At 38.5% G+C, this 15,159-nt stretch overlaps 1 protein-coding gene across 6 annotated transcripts in view; it reads right to left on the bottom strand.

Annotated features, from left to right (window-relative positions):
• Window positions 1-15,159, bottom strand: part of nf1a (neurofibromin 1a) — a 71,654-nt gene that overhangs the window by 53,041 nt on the left and 3,454 nt on the right. For all 6 annotated transcript variants that reach the window (XR_008388201.1, XR_008388200.1, XM_053646388.1 and 3 more), the window contains exons 2-25: window positions 14,958-15,101; window positions 14,299-14,382; window positions 12,983-13,173; window positions 10,829-10,935; window positions 10,623-10,690; window positions 10,456-10,531; window positions 8,447-8,604; window positions 7,911-8,084; window positions 7,633-7,761; window positions 7,276-7,350; window positions 6,565-6,696; window positions 5,728-5,856; window positions 5,391-5,504; window positions 5,196-5,275; window positions 4,966-5,089; window positions 4,190-4,436; window positions 3,810-3,883; window positions 3,628-3,711; window positions 3,148-3,492; window positions 1,999-2,138; window positions 1,682-1,804; window positions 1,449-1,532; window positions 1,241-1,357; window positions 836-1,017 (exon numbers count right to left, since the gene is read on the bottom strand). Coding sequence is in view for 4 of the 6 variants with exons in the window: in XM_053646388.1 (XP_053502363.1) it covers window positions 836-1,017; window positions 1,241-1,357; window positions 1,449-1,532; window positions 1,682-1,804; window positions 1,999-2,138; window positions 3,148-3,492; window positions 3,628-3,711; window positions 3,810-3,883; window positions 4,190-4,436; window positions 4,966-5,089; window positions 5,196-5,275; window positions 5,391-5,504; window positions 5,728-5,856; window positions 6,565-6,696; window positions 7,276-7,350; window positions 7,633-7,761; window positions 7,911-8,084; window positions 8,447-8,604; window positions 10,456-10,531; window positions 10,623-10,690; window positions 10,829-10,935; window positions 12,983-13,173; window positions 14,299-14,382; window positions 14,958-15,101 (3,181 nt within the window). In the remaining 2 variants the exon portion in view is untranslated. The remainder of the gene's footprint in view (window positions 1-835; window positions 1,018-1,240; window positions 1,358-1,448; window positions 1,533-1,681; window positions 1,805-1,998; window positions 2,139-3,147; window positions 3,493-3,627; window positions 3,712-3,809; window positions 3,884-4,189; window positions 4,437-4,965; window positions 5,090-5,195; window positions 5,276-5,390; window positions 5,505-5,727; window positions 5,857-6,564; window positions 6,697-7,275; window positions 7,351-7,632; window positions 7,762-7,910; window positions 8,085-8,446; window positions 8,605-10,455; window positions 10,532-10,622; window positions 10,691-10,828; window positions 10,936-12,982; window positions 13,174-14,298; window positions 14,383-14,957; window positions 15,102-15,159) is intronic.

Raw genomic sequence — 15,159 nt, forward strand, 5'->3', positions numbered from 1 at the left:
GTTGCAGTTGCAGCCTTATAACAAAGATGGTGAAAATTGTAATCACTTTACACCAATATACAGAGCAGATTTAACAACTAATCTCAGCGACTTCCTTTTTTTCAGCAAATGAAGCCAACAATAAACTGTGCTATAGGCTACAAGGCATCCTTTGAAACAAAGGTGGTCTACTTGCTTATATGTTATAACATAACTAGGCTCCTACACTCACTAGTGGTCAAGACTATAAATAAAATGAGGAAGATGGCAGACAAGCAGTTAGTAAATAAGAATGCCAATTATTTATATTTAGCTGATAAGGCCATGTGCCAAGATATTATCATGTCATTTTTATTTATTACATATGGCCTAGCCAACTATTGGTGTAGGCTTAGAAATCTCATTAGGACTCAAGCTAAGTAGCTAACTACTACTAGAAGCTTAGCAAGATATGCAGTGTTGAAGGACCAACAGCCAATGGTTTCAACTACAGCTGACTTGAATTTAATTACTGTAGCTCTGCACACATCTTGCTGGCTTTAAAATCATGTTATATTAGGTGATATTAGCTAACCAGCTATTTTAACAGTAAAGATGGAATGTCAAATGACAGAAGTATGTGTTAAATACATATTTGCTCCAACTTTAGTCTGTTGCAGTTTACTCACACAGCATGATTTAGTTTTTTGCATACTAAAATAGTTTTTTTTTTAAGCAACAGAACAAAAATGTACTGGCAACAGAAATTTAATGTGTACTGCTGATAAAAGCAATCCATTTGAGATTCCTGACATCAACAATCAACTCAAGCACAACCAAAACTTATGTGAAAGTCATGGGGTTTGTCAGCACTGACCTATAGAGTGCATGAGGCCACTGTCCACGTTGGCATTGAGCAGGTTGGACATGGCCAGTACAGTGCAGTGCCGTAGTGAGGCGAGACGTCGGGACATGCCCCGCTTTCTTTCGCCCACCTGCTGCCCATCTTCCTCCACCTCACTGCAGTCATTCAGAAGGTTCATGAACAGAGTGAAGTACCTGAAGAAGAGCAAACAGACAAGAGGAAGGTAAGGACTACGGAAAATCATCCAACAATGAAAATGGATAATACTTCCATTTCTTTATAGGTAAGCTCGTACCACAAATCTAAAAGATTATGGTGAATATTGATAAACATTACAGTGAAAGAGTTTATTAGCAGCTGTAACACACTAAATGACACTGAATAACAGGTTACTGCAAGTGGAAACAATGTTCCTACTTAAGAAAAAGTTGAGACTTGGCCTCCATCAGCTCCACTCCATCTCCTTCTTCAGGTTGTAGCGGTAAACCAGCCAGTAGAGACACCACAGCCTCCATACTGGCTTGGTCAAGGTCCCTATGCAACAAAAACACCAAAGAGCCCATGTGTAACTACTAAGATGAAAGGTTCAATTATAAAGAAAAGGCCTAAAATTCTGAAACTGTACCGTGTGAGATATTTCACATCATCATCTGCTGCTTGATTGGAGGTGCCCATCACCCAGTCAGTCAGGTACTCCACCATCTTATTCCTGAGAGTGAAATATATTTTACAATTTATATTACAAAACATCTAAATGACCACTTACTTACCATCGTCGACTATAAAGATGATCATAAATGACACATTACAAAGCTTTAAACTGAATAGAGTACTAGATATATTTAACAGGATACTCACCTGAATTTCATCTCTTGGCAGAAAGAGAGATCATCTCTGCGTTCCATCATAACCTCAACAAGTTGACATAGTTTAGTCTTAATCTGTATCGCATGAACCCCATTCCCTAAAATGCGCACATATCTATGGGGACAATGAGAAAATGCACCGGGATATTAAATTTGACAAAGCTAAAGCAAGCAATAACGTTAAGGTTTCAAGAACTGGTTCAGAGCAACTTAATTCCAACCATACAGTAGTACAGCATTAATGATTTAATGTCACAGAACTAAATTGCGATGGTGAGCATTAAAGTAAAATCCGTCAGCAGGTCTGACCTGACCAAGTTGAGCATCATGGTCTCAATGCTGGCCTGACCAAGGTGCTCAGAGCTGCCCTCAGTGTGGCTGTCCAGAAGGTTCTTCATGATGGCAATAGTCTGCTCCACAAATAATGTATTTGTGTCATTTATAGGCACCTAAAGAGAAACACATATGGAGATTAGATATGATGGAAAAAGCTATGGCTGTAGAGCACTTAATATCATTAAACATGCATCAACACTCACTAAAAAGATAGTTAAGGGAGTCTAAATGTAAAGTAACTAGCAATTAAGTGTTAGTTACTTTGTTAATATGGTGCTTAACTACTGAAGGTAATGGTTTGTTCATGTTAATTAATGTGTTAACTAATGTTGGTTAAAAGAACTTTTATATAAAAGCATTACCAAGAAGTACATGTGCATCTCAAAAAATTTGAATATCATGGAAAAGTTTATTTTTTTCTGTGGAATTAGGGATTAAATCCCCGACCAAGTATTGAGTGCATAAATTAACATACTTCTCAGAAGGTCGACATTTCTGTATTATAAATTCTTTATTCTAATATTTTGAGATACTGGATTTTTGATTTCCATGAGCTGTAAACTGTAATCAAGATTAAAACAAAATAAGGCTTGAAATATTTCACTCTGTGTAATGAATCTAGAATATATGAACGTTCCACTTTTTGAATGAAATTACAGAAAAAAGGAATTTTTCCACGATATTCTAATTTTTTGAGATGCACCTGTATTTTGTAAACATTGTGATTATTTAAAATCATGCGGCATTGATAAAAAAGCCTAATCAGCCACCTTGTGGTCAAAACTAATAATGCATCTTTGATAAGCTTGGGTATGAAGCCAATTAAGCTTGTGCAGCAGCACCACAAGATACACAATACCTCTCATGCTTAAAAACATTATCTGTTAAGACTTAAACTGTTTAACTGCTGCTTATGAATCAGCTTCTATTGCTAATTATTTTACATCATTAAGAAGTACTTATTATTTAGTACTTTAACTTTGGATGTTTGGAACAAAGATAAAAGAAAATGAAGTCAACAATAATCAGGAAAAAAGAAAGAAAAACTATATTAATTACAACTGTGTCCACACCAAATAATGCTGATTCTTGTCTCTAAGTGTAACAGACAGTGTGACTCACCGGCCCCTGGGTGTCAAAGAAACGTCCGATGCTGTTGCGCAATTTGGTGAAGAGCATCGAGTAGAGGGCTGGGCTCAGCTCCAGTCCCAGCAGATCTTTAACATTGGTGCGGATGTGCAAGCCCACTTTCTCGTGTGTGCACACCATGAGGGACAGCAACCTCTCCAGGAACCTGCTGAGGGGTGTCTCACTGTTCACTTCACACGAGCCCATGGAGATCATGGAGCCCTTGCGCTCACTCATTGGCCCCAAGGGTGGGCTGTAGGTACCAAGGCTAGGAGTACTGCGCTGCTGCAGACAAACTCCACCCAGAGCACACAGAAAGCCTGTCATGTTGATCCACTCCTAATAATTATGAGGGGCCTTGTGTTAGAGATGTGTAAGCAAGAAAAACTAAAACTGGTCTTCTGGCAAGAAAAATAATTACGATTCAGACAAAAACAAACTTTGGGAACAAAGCTGAGTTGTTACATCACTCACCTGACCATCTTCAACTTTGTTTTTTGGATGGTTTAGTATTTGTTTTGTTGCTTGTTCCCATTTAGCAAGCGTGTCCTCCCATGCCTGAAGTTGGTAAGCATAAAAGTTATAAAATGTCAAAAACTGTCAAAGAAGAGACTCTAAAGAGACTCTTGAGAAATCAAAATAGATGCACTCTTCACCTCTGTGTTCCCAGCTGTAGGATGCTCTATCCTCCTTAATAATGCCATCACTCTCTTCTGTAAGGTAGAGCGACCTATACACAGGCACAGTTAAACAGACAGACGTAGAGTCAGCTAAACCCCGAAGTTTGCACCCCCTAGTATCGGGGTGGGGGAAAAAAACTTTTTAGAAGAAAAAAATAAAAAATAATCATTCAGGTGTGATGCCAAAGTGCACGCCCCATGTGTGCTGCTTAAAATTACCCCGACGCAAAACACCTTCCCACGTCCTTGTACTCAGTTTGGTTTTTATCCCAAGTGAACAACTACGCTCATGCCTGGAATCCAGGAAACAGTTAAGCTAAATGTGGATAGACCTCTGTGCTGGTTCTACTGCTGACCTGTGGCCATCATGTTGCTGACGGAAGCAAACTCCATGAAAGTATTGTAGTTGGGCAGGACTGTGTGTACAGGCAGCTCGTCAACACTGCAGCGGATGTCTGCCTCCTCACACAGGTGCCGGAAGCAGGACATGGCCACCAGCACGGCCTCAGCGTCTGGGCTCCACAGAAATGAATACAGGCACACTTCCAGCTTGGTCTGTGCTTGTCTGCTGATGGGGATTAGACTCCCCTGTGTGGCACTCTCCTGTGGTTTAATAAAAGGTCACAAATGAAGAACAACTTTATATAATGAATTTGTGGCCCTAACAGACAAAGCCAACATTAAAGATATAGCACCACCCAAGACTGACTCAGGATCATTTCCTGTTACTGTTCCATCATCAGTCAAAAGTTCACACGTAGAGCAATGGTCTCAGCTAATAGATGGTATGCATGTAAAATGTGCTCCTGTGTGACAGGAAATTACTCACCATACCAGGAGTAAGCAGTAGTCTGTATGTGTAATCAAAAAGATGTTAAAACAAAAAACATATGTCCAAAAAGACATATGGTTTTCTTTCTGCAATACCAGATATTGACCTTTCGGTCACAGACCGTGTGAACTTCTTTACAGTGTGTTTGAGTGCAACTTTTGACAGAAGACAGAAGTTGAATACAGCATGGCAATAATTTGAACACCAGTGTCCCCTTCTGGTGAGTAAAGGAGTACTAACTATACTATTAGCTGCAGAAGAAGAGGGCAGTTGGTGGAAGTATATGTTCAGTGCACTCACTTTATTCTTCAGTAGGAACTTGTTCCTGCAGATAAGAATCTCTCTCAGCCACTTCAAGATCTCTGTGCTGTTGATCATCTGGTGGCCAATCAACTTCTTACAGATAAGGAACAGGACCTGAGAGCTGAGAGGCTCAGTGGATAAGTTATGCCCTCCCACACACACACATATACACACACCCTCCAGTATAGTTCATACTGACTCTAATGAGCCAAGGATGAATGACTTACCTGATGTCCCAGAAGGTCTCAATTGGTGCATCAGGGTTCCACAGCTCAATGGTCTCAGGTTGATGCAACACCAAAAGTGCCTGAAGAACACAAAACGGAAAAAGCATACTTAACACACCATGACATAGTGGAAAAAACATCATCCTGACAAATTAATAAATAAATCACAATGTCTACAGAAATAGAGTTCTGCACCTCCATGGCCTCCTGAGAGAGCTCTGAAGTATGGGTCAGGGGCACAAGCTGGATCAGGCCTATGATGAGTTCAGCTGTGCTGTTCTGGATCTCCTGGCCCTGCTTCCCAGGGTTCTGATACAAGACACACAAATTAACTTCAAGTTCCATAGCATGTTCTTTACCTACTTAACTCTGATCTGTCCCACAATCATACAGGTAATGACGATAATAGAAATCTCTAATACATGTAATTCATATGCATCCCCAGAATTATACTGAATTGAGCAATTAGTCCAACAAAGCTGATGGTTCTGCAGTAATGCTATCATTAGTGATTTAAGTGATAAAGACTCACATGTAGCATTAGTTTGGGGTCAGCATGAATGAGTTTGACCAAAGCCAGGAGAAGAGAGCGCGAGTCCAGATCGGCAGACTTTTCTTTAAACTTCAGGCTGGTTGTCATCTTCTCTTTAAATGTCAAACTCTGTGGAATAAAGATGTATATCTGTTCATCGTTTCATCAATACCCAACACTTAAGGGTTAGTTCAGAAAAATCTGTATTATAATGTTTACATTCAGAAATAATTATTGGATGTAGACACTAATATATCCCTAATTATTCGGGAATATTTCTGCTAATATCTCTCCCATTGTTTTAATTACAGTTACAGCGCTATGGACATGATACGTTTGTGTTCTCTGTTCTGCCAGTCAATAGCGTTTTTAAGCAATAACACATCTGATTTGGTGGGGAAATAAATAAATAATTAACTAAAAAAATCTACGACTAGGATTCAGGGATGCATATCAACAGGCTCATGTCTGAAAAAATGTCTTTGAACAATAGCTGTCATTATAAAATGGTGTTTTATCACAAATAGATCAAAATTTGAATATACAGTGCACTGCATAGACTGAATAATCTATTGTACTGCCTAGATGGTATGCTTATATAAGTAGTAGGAATGTAAAGACAAAGCTTCTGGATAGTAAATAGAGAATCAAATATCAAATGTACTGAATAATCACAAATAAGCACTCAAATTATTCAGCCAACCCTAACTCTTATACTTAATAGTTAAAGATTTACTTTACCTAATACTTAAAGACCCACATTCAGTTAAAGAGGCACATCTACTGTATAGTGCTTTATGATAATCTATAAAAGGTGTGAAGGAGAGCACATCTCACTGGTGTCATCCTTAGTGGCGCATGGGCAGTAAGGCTCTGGACGACTCGGGCCTGTGTGTCGGCAAACATGGCACGCAGTTCTCCAGAGTAGCAGTAGATTGTGTCAATCTTGGGCCACCAATCCAAGTGAGACTGTACATTATAGGAAGAAACAAAACAGAAATGGTAAACAAGCACAAAAGCCCTGGATAAAAAAAAAACTCACAAAAATGATGAACTGGAATTTTAATCATTTTTGAATCTGAACATATACACAGTATTAAACAAACAGTATTTAAATATCCAACAAAAATATTATGGGCTGTTGTGAATCATGATAAAGTAAGGCACAAATAGTGTCTAGGTCTATGATGTAAACTAACTTGGACAGAGTCTCTACAGCTTTGCTATAAAAATTCTAATTACACATACAGTTCATTATATGAGCATTCAAACTTGTTTAGTACATCATTTGTTTAATTTTTATTCCACAGTATATATGCTTTATTAGAGCAGAGTACATGAAAATATCTGGAGATCACAAAATACAATTTTAAAAAAGTTTTTTTTTTTTTAAAACAAATATATAAATAAATAGATAAATCTCTATGTTTATCAACTATGTCAAACAAGGAGACAAGTCACAATATTAAAAATACAATAAAGGTTTTTAGTATACATTATAGCTTCCTCACGACTGTTGAAATCTGCCATTTCAGCAGTTACACTTACATTAGTAATGATTTTGTGCAGAGAGTTGACCAGGACAAAATGGAAGGTTGGTGGGGAGGTGGAAGCCAGACATACCTGAAACGAGTGGCAAGAAACTTATTTACTTACACAAGCGCACAAAGTAATATTACTGTAACACTAGCCAGTCACTGAACACACTAAAAGAAAGAACCGTGAGCCTTCGTCTATGGACACTCACCAACCCCTATTGCACCAAGATCTAAAAATTAACCAGCCCAGTGTTTCTAATTTACAAAAGGACACTTCACCTTGACCAGTGACTGTACAGTGGGTTTTGCTAAAATTACTCTGAACCCTGAGAGCCAGCAGTGAGTAAACACTGAGAGCGCAGCTGACCTTGAAGTGCTGGTTGTTGTGTGGGTTGATGCGGAAGCAGGACACAAAGCAGTCGATCATCAGGTCCACGTCAGCACTCTGACACCCGGTGCCCCTGGAGAACGGCTTAGTGGGGTTGAACAGGAGAGCCTGAGGGTCCACACACACACACGACAGAGGTTGTACACATGCATACACACACACACACACACACACAAGCACACAAAGATCTGTTTCTCAGCTCAGCTCATTCAGAAAGGGGGTTTGATGGAAAAAATATCACACACGGATACACTTACTTTGAGGTCCATTACTATAGACTGCACCAGAAGGAAGATGACAGAATGATCCTCCCAGTTAATGTACGTGCAGGCTTTAGACAGTTTTACACAGGCAATGGCTGCACTCTCCGTCAACTGCTTGCTGCTACTGTGACCAGCCAGGGCCTTCCTTAGACTCTCCAAAAACAACTTCTACATGGAGACAGCACATTCAAATAAAGCTGAGTCTGTCTGAAACTACTTTTACTTCTGGAACTCTAGGATAAGAAAATAAACATAACTAGGCAAGTTAAAAAAAAAAAAAAAGTTTCAAAGACAATAAATGTCAGAAGACAGCAAATTAAACTGATGGAACTGCGACAAAACCAAAGAATTGAGAAGGCTGTCGTAAAACTTTTTTTAAAATTACAGTATCCACATAAAAAAAAAATTACCACAGTATTTAAGTACAGCAGATGGCCACAGGCATAACGGCTGAGATTATTGGTTAAACGTGAAGTCAATTTTGTGTACGTGTGCGTGCGTGCGTGTGGGGACAGGGAGAGAATTTTGACCTTGTTAGCCTTGCTCTCCTCCACCACTTCTTTAGAGATGCTCTGTGTGATCTCAGGACAGAGAATGAGAAGGATGATTTGCAGTGGCCACACAGCAGCTTTCCTCTTAGCACTCTCTGCAAAACTGTCTACCAGGTCAAACAGCTTCTCTGCAGAGTCTATGTAAGAGAAAGAACTTTATAGATTAACTTTCATAAAATCTGGGGGGAAAAACCTTCACAAAACACCTGCATGTGTACATGTACAAGTATGTTCTCAAACACAAATGAGATCTCTCAGCCAAATGGTCTATAAGCATGCAGTCCTAATGTACATACTGAGCATGCGCTTATGTTCCTATGGTGAACATAATAAACCTCTGTACTCAAGAGGGCTACAGAGAGTACACACTGTTTTAGTAAAGTAAATCTGCTGTTATAGTAATAATAAAAATAATAACAACCGCAATAATAAAACATGTCAACAGGATAGGAATGCATGCTGGTGTGCTTGTTGTATGGGTCAAAAAAGTAAACAGAAATAATAAAGTCGACTGTGCGACATTTAAACTGCTCTCAAAGAAAGAACCCAGAGTAGGTCAATGCGTGATTTAAATAGGCAAAACTCTTAATTACAGCTGCAACAACTAATCGATAAAATGGATAATAATCGATTATGAAAATCGTTGTCAACGAATCTCATTAGAGTAGTTGGTCTGGGTGCAGCACGGGGTGTGTGCACTCATTACGTTACTTCTGTACTGAAAACACGCTTCGGAGAGTAAATACTAAAAGTTGTGTCCCAAATGAAGTACTGTACAATTACACTATGCACTCTGCACTACCGTCTACTGTGTGGATTTTAGAAAGGTAATATCATCTCAAATGGAACACTAGAGGTTTATTTTTACAAACCGGAAGTATATGCCGCTTCCTACATGACATCACACGCAAGTAATGCGACGGTGCTAGCTTTAGCCTAATACCCAGAGTCACCATACATGACTTTCTTTTCTCTCAATGACCATCAGACGGAGGCGAAATCGGCAACTGACTGAGGAAGAAAATGTGCGACCTCCAAGTCCTCTAAGGCAGTGGAACATTTTATATTCAACACCGCGGAGAAGATTTACAAACTTTATAAAGCGGAGTTTGTGTAGCACGAGCACAAGAGTGATACTGTCGCAAGTTGCTGAAAAAAGGTTTAGTTTAATTTAAGTTTATTGACATTATATGCTGCATCAGTGTAACTTATGTTCTTTATTATAACAGAAGTGAGCTGTTGGTAACGAGGCCGCGTTGCTGATCACGCGCAGTGTAGACGCGGTGATACAGAAAGTAAGATCTGTAATGTCTAATTAAAACATTATGATCAAAAGTAAACAAGTAAAATAATATGTCTAAAGGCAGCGAGTAAAAGAAACCACAAGGTGCAGTGAAAGAGTTTTTATTATTAATTTAGGACTATAGTTTAATTCAGTGCTTTTTGTGCATCCATAAAAAGTAATGCATAAATACTATATATTTTGTGTGTGTGTGTATATATATATATATATATATATATATATATATATATATATATATATATATATAAGTATTTATGCATTTTTTATGGAACTGAATTAAACTACAGTCCTAAATTAATAATATATATTCTGATGTGTGTCTGTGTGTATTGGGTTCTTTTCAGTCAGCAGTGACGTCACAGTGAATTGTGTCTCAAAATTTTTTATTTATTTATTTATTTATTTATTTATTTAACAGCACATGCCATTTGTATACAGCACATATTACCATAAACAAATGATACCAGTTTGGTTTGATTCATGTTTTGGCTTTGAGATGAATCAAGTAAAGAAATGTGACAACTCTAGCTATATTTCACTGTTAGTCTGTATCTGATAGTCTAACATCTCAGAAACCAAACCTGCACAAACAATCTTTACTCCACAAATCAGCACAAATTACTTGTGTGGAGCAAATGTACAGACCTCAACTGTACATTTAATATCACAAAGCATTTCACCTCACCTGCCATATCAGCCTGCGGTCTCTGATAGAGCATAGTAAACTCATCAGGATAATACTCCACCCAGTTCCAGAAAGCCTAAACAGCAAACACATGATGGACAAGTTCATAATCCAACACCTGCTGCATTATTGATCTGCTAGAGAAATGAAAATGACTTTTTACAGACCTTCTCCAAATTGTTGATGACAGCGAGCTGTGCAGGCTTCTTCAGTGCTTTAAATTTTAGTACAGTTTCTGTCAAGATACAGACACCATGTGTTATAAAGGGAAATAAACAGTTTTAGATTATTCTTATGAACACATGAGAAGACAAGCAGAGCCTAAAGTTCTTCAGAGAAAAAAAAAAGAGTCAAATATTAGAGAATGATTTACCTTGCAGTAATCTCTTTAACTTGGAGCAATCAACATTGATGTACTGAATAAGCTCTATGTCATGCACATCCACAGTGTCCTCTGTGCATACTGTAAGCTCCTGTAATCTGCAAACAGGACAGGGGAGACAAAAACAAGTTTCAACTTGCTATGAAAAACATACTGTATATCAATATAGTATGAATATACCACAAAGATTTACAAGCGTTAGCTGGATGCATGCAAACACAAATGTGCACAACAATCCTTAGGGCAAGGGCAAGTCAGAAGCTCTCAATTTTATTCTAATTAAGTTTTATTGAGAAGAAAAACAAACCGACTGTCACACAGCAACAACCATTCACAGTTTTTTTCTTTTTATACTAACAAAGGAAAACAAAATTAAAAAGTACAAACACCAAAAACAAACCCACCCCCCCACACCCCAGCTCATCATGGCTAACCAATAACTCAATTTTAAGCGCTCAATTGTAATCTGAGTCCGAGTCATCACGCCCACACCCAAGTCAGGTCCAAAGTCGAGTCAAAGTCTTGAATGTAGTATAGACTTGGAAGGACACTGGCTAATAATTTTCAGTAGGCTTTAGTAGTGTAGTCTGGGAAACATTAGAATTCAAAGAAATGACCATTTACACATCAGAACATGCAGAATTCAGGACAAATTTAAGTCCAACTCAAAGTCTAAGTCATGAGAGCTCATATTCACATTCTCAAGTCATAGATAGGTCAAATTTAATACATTTAAACCTGTATGGTGCTGCTTCATGTCTCCCTTATCGGGTGAACCATTAAGCTGGTTTAAACGTTATATATTATGCTCTACACACAGAGCAAACAAACTGAATAAGAAGCCATTTAGGATTTGACCGAACGCAAAGATGGATAAGTGTAAGCTATGTACAGATGAAAATCATTTTTAAACTTTAATCTAAATCTTCACATTGTAGGATAACATTGACTACGTTTACATGGATAGCATTAATCTAATTATTGACCTTATTCTGAATAAGACAATATCGTCATTAAGGTGTTTACGTGAGTTGCTTTTAGAATATTCTTTTCATGGTCCTGTTTTGCATGATCTAGATCATAGATCGATTAACTGCACACGTCATTACGTCCAACGTTCCCTCCAGAATTTCACGTAACAACATACAGTTCGTCTTCGCTATGGTACCATATACAGTTTTGGGTGTTTTTATTTTTAATTTTACGAAAGCCTCAAGTGTGGTTAATTATGTGTCACGCTTTACGTGCAAACAGATGACTGCTTGAAGCTTTGGGCTGCGTCCCAAACCGTGTACTTACCTACTATATAGTAGCCGAAACACATGTATTTCGCCTATTATATACACGTATTTCTCCTACTATATAGTAGTTAAATACGCGGTTTTGGACGCAGCCGCGTTCTCTTGTTTGCGGTCAAACGGTTGAGCACTGCCATGCGTGTATGTGTCCTGTCGCAAAATGCGGTGAAAACTCCCACACAACGTTAATAGTGTGATTAAGGTGTGTACATGTCTGTAATGCACTTTGATAATCCGATTAAAACAGGAATACTCCACATGTCTTGATCCGATTTGTGTTTACTTCGAGTATGACTTTAATCAGATTAAAGTAATAAAAAAATTAGCTGTTTACATGGTAGTTTCTTAATCGGGTTAATATTGGATTATTGTTGTCAATGTAAACGTACTGTTTGTGACATTGCCTCTTATATCCATAAAATGGATATTTTAAAAGAAAAAGAATTCTTGTCAGGCCATCACTACACTACTCGTAATGAGTGCTATGCCAGACTGTCTGTACGGAAAGTTATTCTAGCCAGAGACATTAACAGGATGATTCTGTAACATCTGTGTAAGAACAATGGTCTGGACTATTTCTAACTCCATCCATATGTCTTGACTCAGCTTGCGTGCTACCTGAGCAGGCGGGGCAACCAAATTCAGCATGGGTGCTTAAGTGTGGAGATAAATTATGAGATCACCGGTAATCTGAAAAAGCTCTGAAGTCAGGAATTCGATCACTTATGTCAAAGTCCATTACTTGAATACTGATGGGAGCATACACTCTACCAAGGATGTGTTAGATGATTGTGTTAGATGTTTAAGGAGGTGTATAGAGTTAACAGATGTGCACCCAAATCATTACCTTGTGGAGATGCGGCTGAAGACAGCACTGAAGTTGTTGCAGCTAAGAGAGAAGAGCACGGCTGAAGCAGAGCTGCGCAGCTGGGTGGCGTGCTGCTGCCCCTCACGACATGAGTGAAGGAAGTGGCAGATCTCAGGTAGCAACTGCTTTACCAGCATGGCCTCATCTAGACGCAAGCAGTCCTTGGTTTGCTGAACACCCCACACACACACACACACACACACACACACACACACACACACACACACACACAGAGTGACTGCTTAACATCTGGTAAATAATTTGAAACTAAACCTGTGGCTTAACTAGTTTATTGGTGTACCTGATATCACTCCAGTTAATAATATGGAAAAGAAAAAAAAAAAAAAAAAAAAAAAAAAAAAAAAAACACATGGCAAGGTAGAAAATTCATATTTATGAAGTCCACATAGTACTACAAGGAAAGCTCAAATTTCATTTTTACAGAAACATTACCCTGTATAACATGAACATGCCCGTGTCTAATGTCTGCATAATAATGTAGGGACCTGGGTCTACATTCATTTCTACAGGAAATGAAATCAAATTCTTAAGTTACAAATTGAATATTCCCCACATTTCCATGATTAATCATGCTTAAGAGCAAACTCCTCTAAAAATAAACAATCTTAGGTCTTTTATATTATCTGCATATACCGGATCAAGTACATACAATAAACGGGTGTCCGCATGTGTGTCTCCTATGAAATGAAACCCACTGATAAGAGTTTAAGGAAGCATACCCAACACATAAATGGATCAACGTGCTCACAGTGCTGAAGCAAAACTCAGCATCCTAGCAAAAATCCAGAAAACCCACCCATCTGCTATAGGACTATAATCTTTCTAGACAGAAAGCAATGACAAACTGAGGAAGGGGAGCAGCTGTCTCGGATCTGACAGAGCATTAATAAAATATCTATAGAGGAAAATCCTGTCGATCCCTCTGGAAGCAAAGAAAATTCTAACTCAACATGGGGAAACATCTGCAAATGTAATCTGTGCAGACCAACCCAGAGTAGTCTTTCTGGACAAGAAAAGACAACAAGCTCTAATTGTAACAACAGAGCCCTGTGTCTCAGACATGAGCAAGACAGAGGAGTGATTTAAGATGGATACAGAAGCATTTTAGTCTATTTATTTATTTATTTATTTTACTCTGAATTTCAATAGCTACTTCACAATTTACGCAGTGTAATTTGTTGCACAGTCAACTTTATCCAAGTAGTACAAAATACTATAACTTTATATGCATCTGGATGACTGGAGTCAACAGTGAAACATGATTGGCTTCTCACCCCTGCCAAGCACTTCTCCAGAGTGTCCAGGATGATAAGCTGTGAGAGGTAGAGGTTCTTTTCGCCAGCTTCGCCAATTATCCGCTGTGAAGGAAACACATGCGCACACTACAGAAAATGTTGTACATTGGTCAGAGAATCTGGAGCAGTTTCCCATGTGCCAATCAAATTCATGCAACTCCACATGATACCAGTAATCACAGTGTAGACTTTCTCTGTGGGAACGAGGTCATCATATGGTTTCACAAATCCCAATTTAGGGGTTGGCAAATCACTAGGCAGGGACAAGAAGATTATGTGTGTAGGCTATGCAGTTCCCCCCCACAACCCCCATCACTGTCTGACAGACAGGTGAATCTGGCTGCTGATATGATATTACTATCCTCCCCACCCCCCATCATCAATCAGAGAAACTCTCTGCTCTTAAATTCACTGATGAAGAGAACTGTTCATTTGATATTATTTTTGAACAGAATATGCTACAATTAATTAATACATTTATAGGCATCGTGCTATAACTTATTCGGGCTATTGGTATGAACTATCTTTATTTGTCAGAGAAGGAAAATTATTGCAAAGTAGCGAGAATTTTAGCCCAGATGGTCAACAAAAACTTGGAACTAGCCAAGCACATGTAATATATATGTCACAGAACTTACCATATTGTTAACGTTTTTGAGGATGTTGGTCAGGCCATTGATGACAAGGGAAAACTTGTATTTGGAGATGTTGATCAAGCATTCCTTGTTGTGCTCTGTGCTGACTTTGGTGTGAGTGTTCTGATGTCCTGTCTTAATAGGAAGCTAAAAATATACATAGAAAAGGGGAAAGATATCTGAGATATTTGCAGCCCAACCATTA

Source organism: Ictalurus furcatus, chromosome 17 (genome assembly GCF_023375685.1).
Source record: "Ictalurus furcatus strain D&B chromosome 17, Billie_1.0, whole genome shotgun sequence".
NCBI lineage: Eukaryota > Metazoa > Chordata > Actinopteri > Siluriformes > Ictaluridae > Ictalurus > Ictalurus furcatus.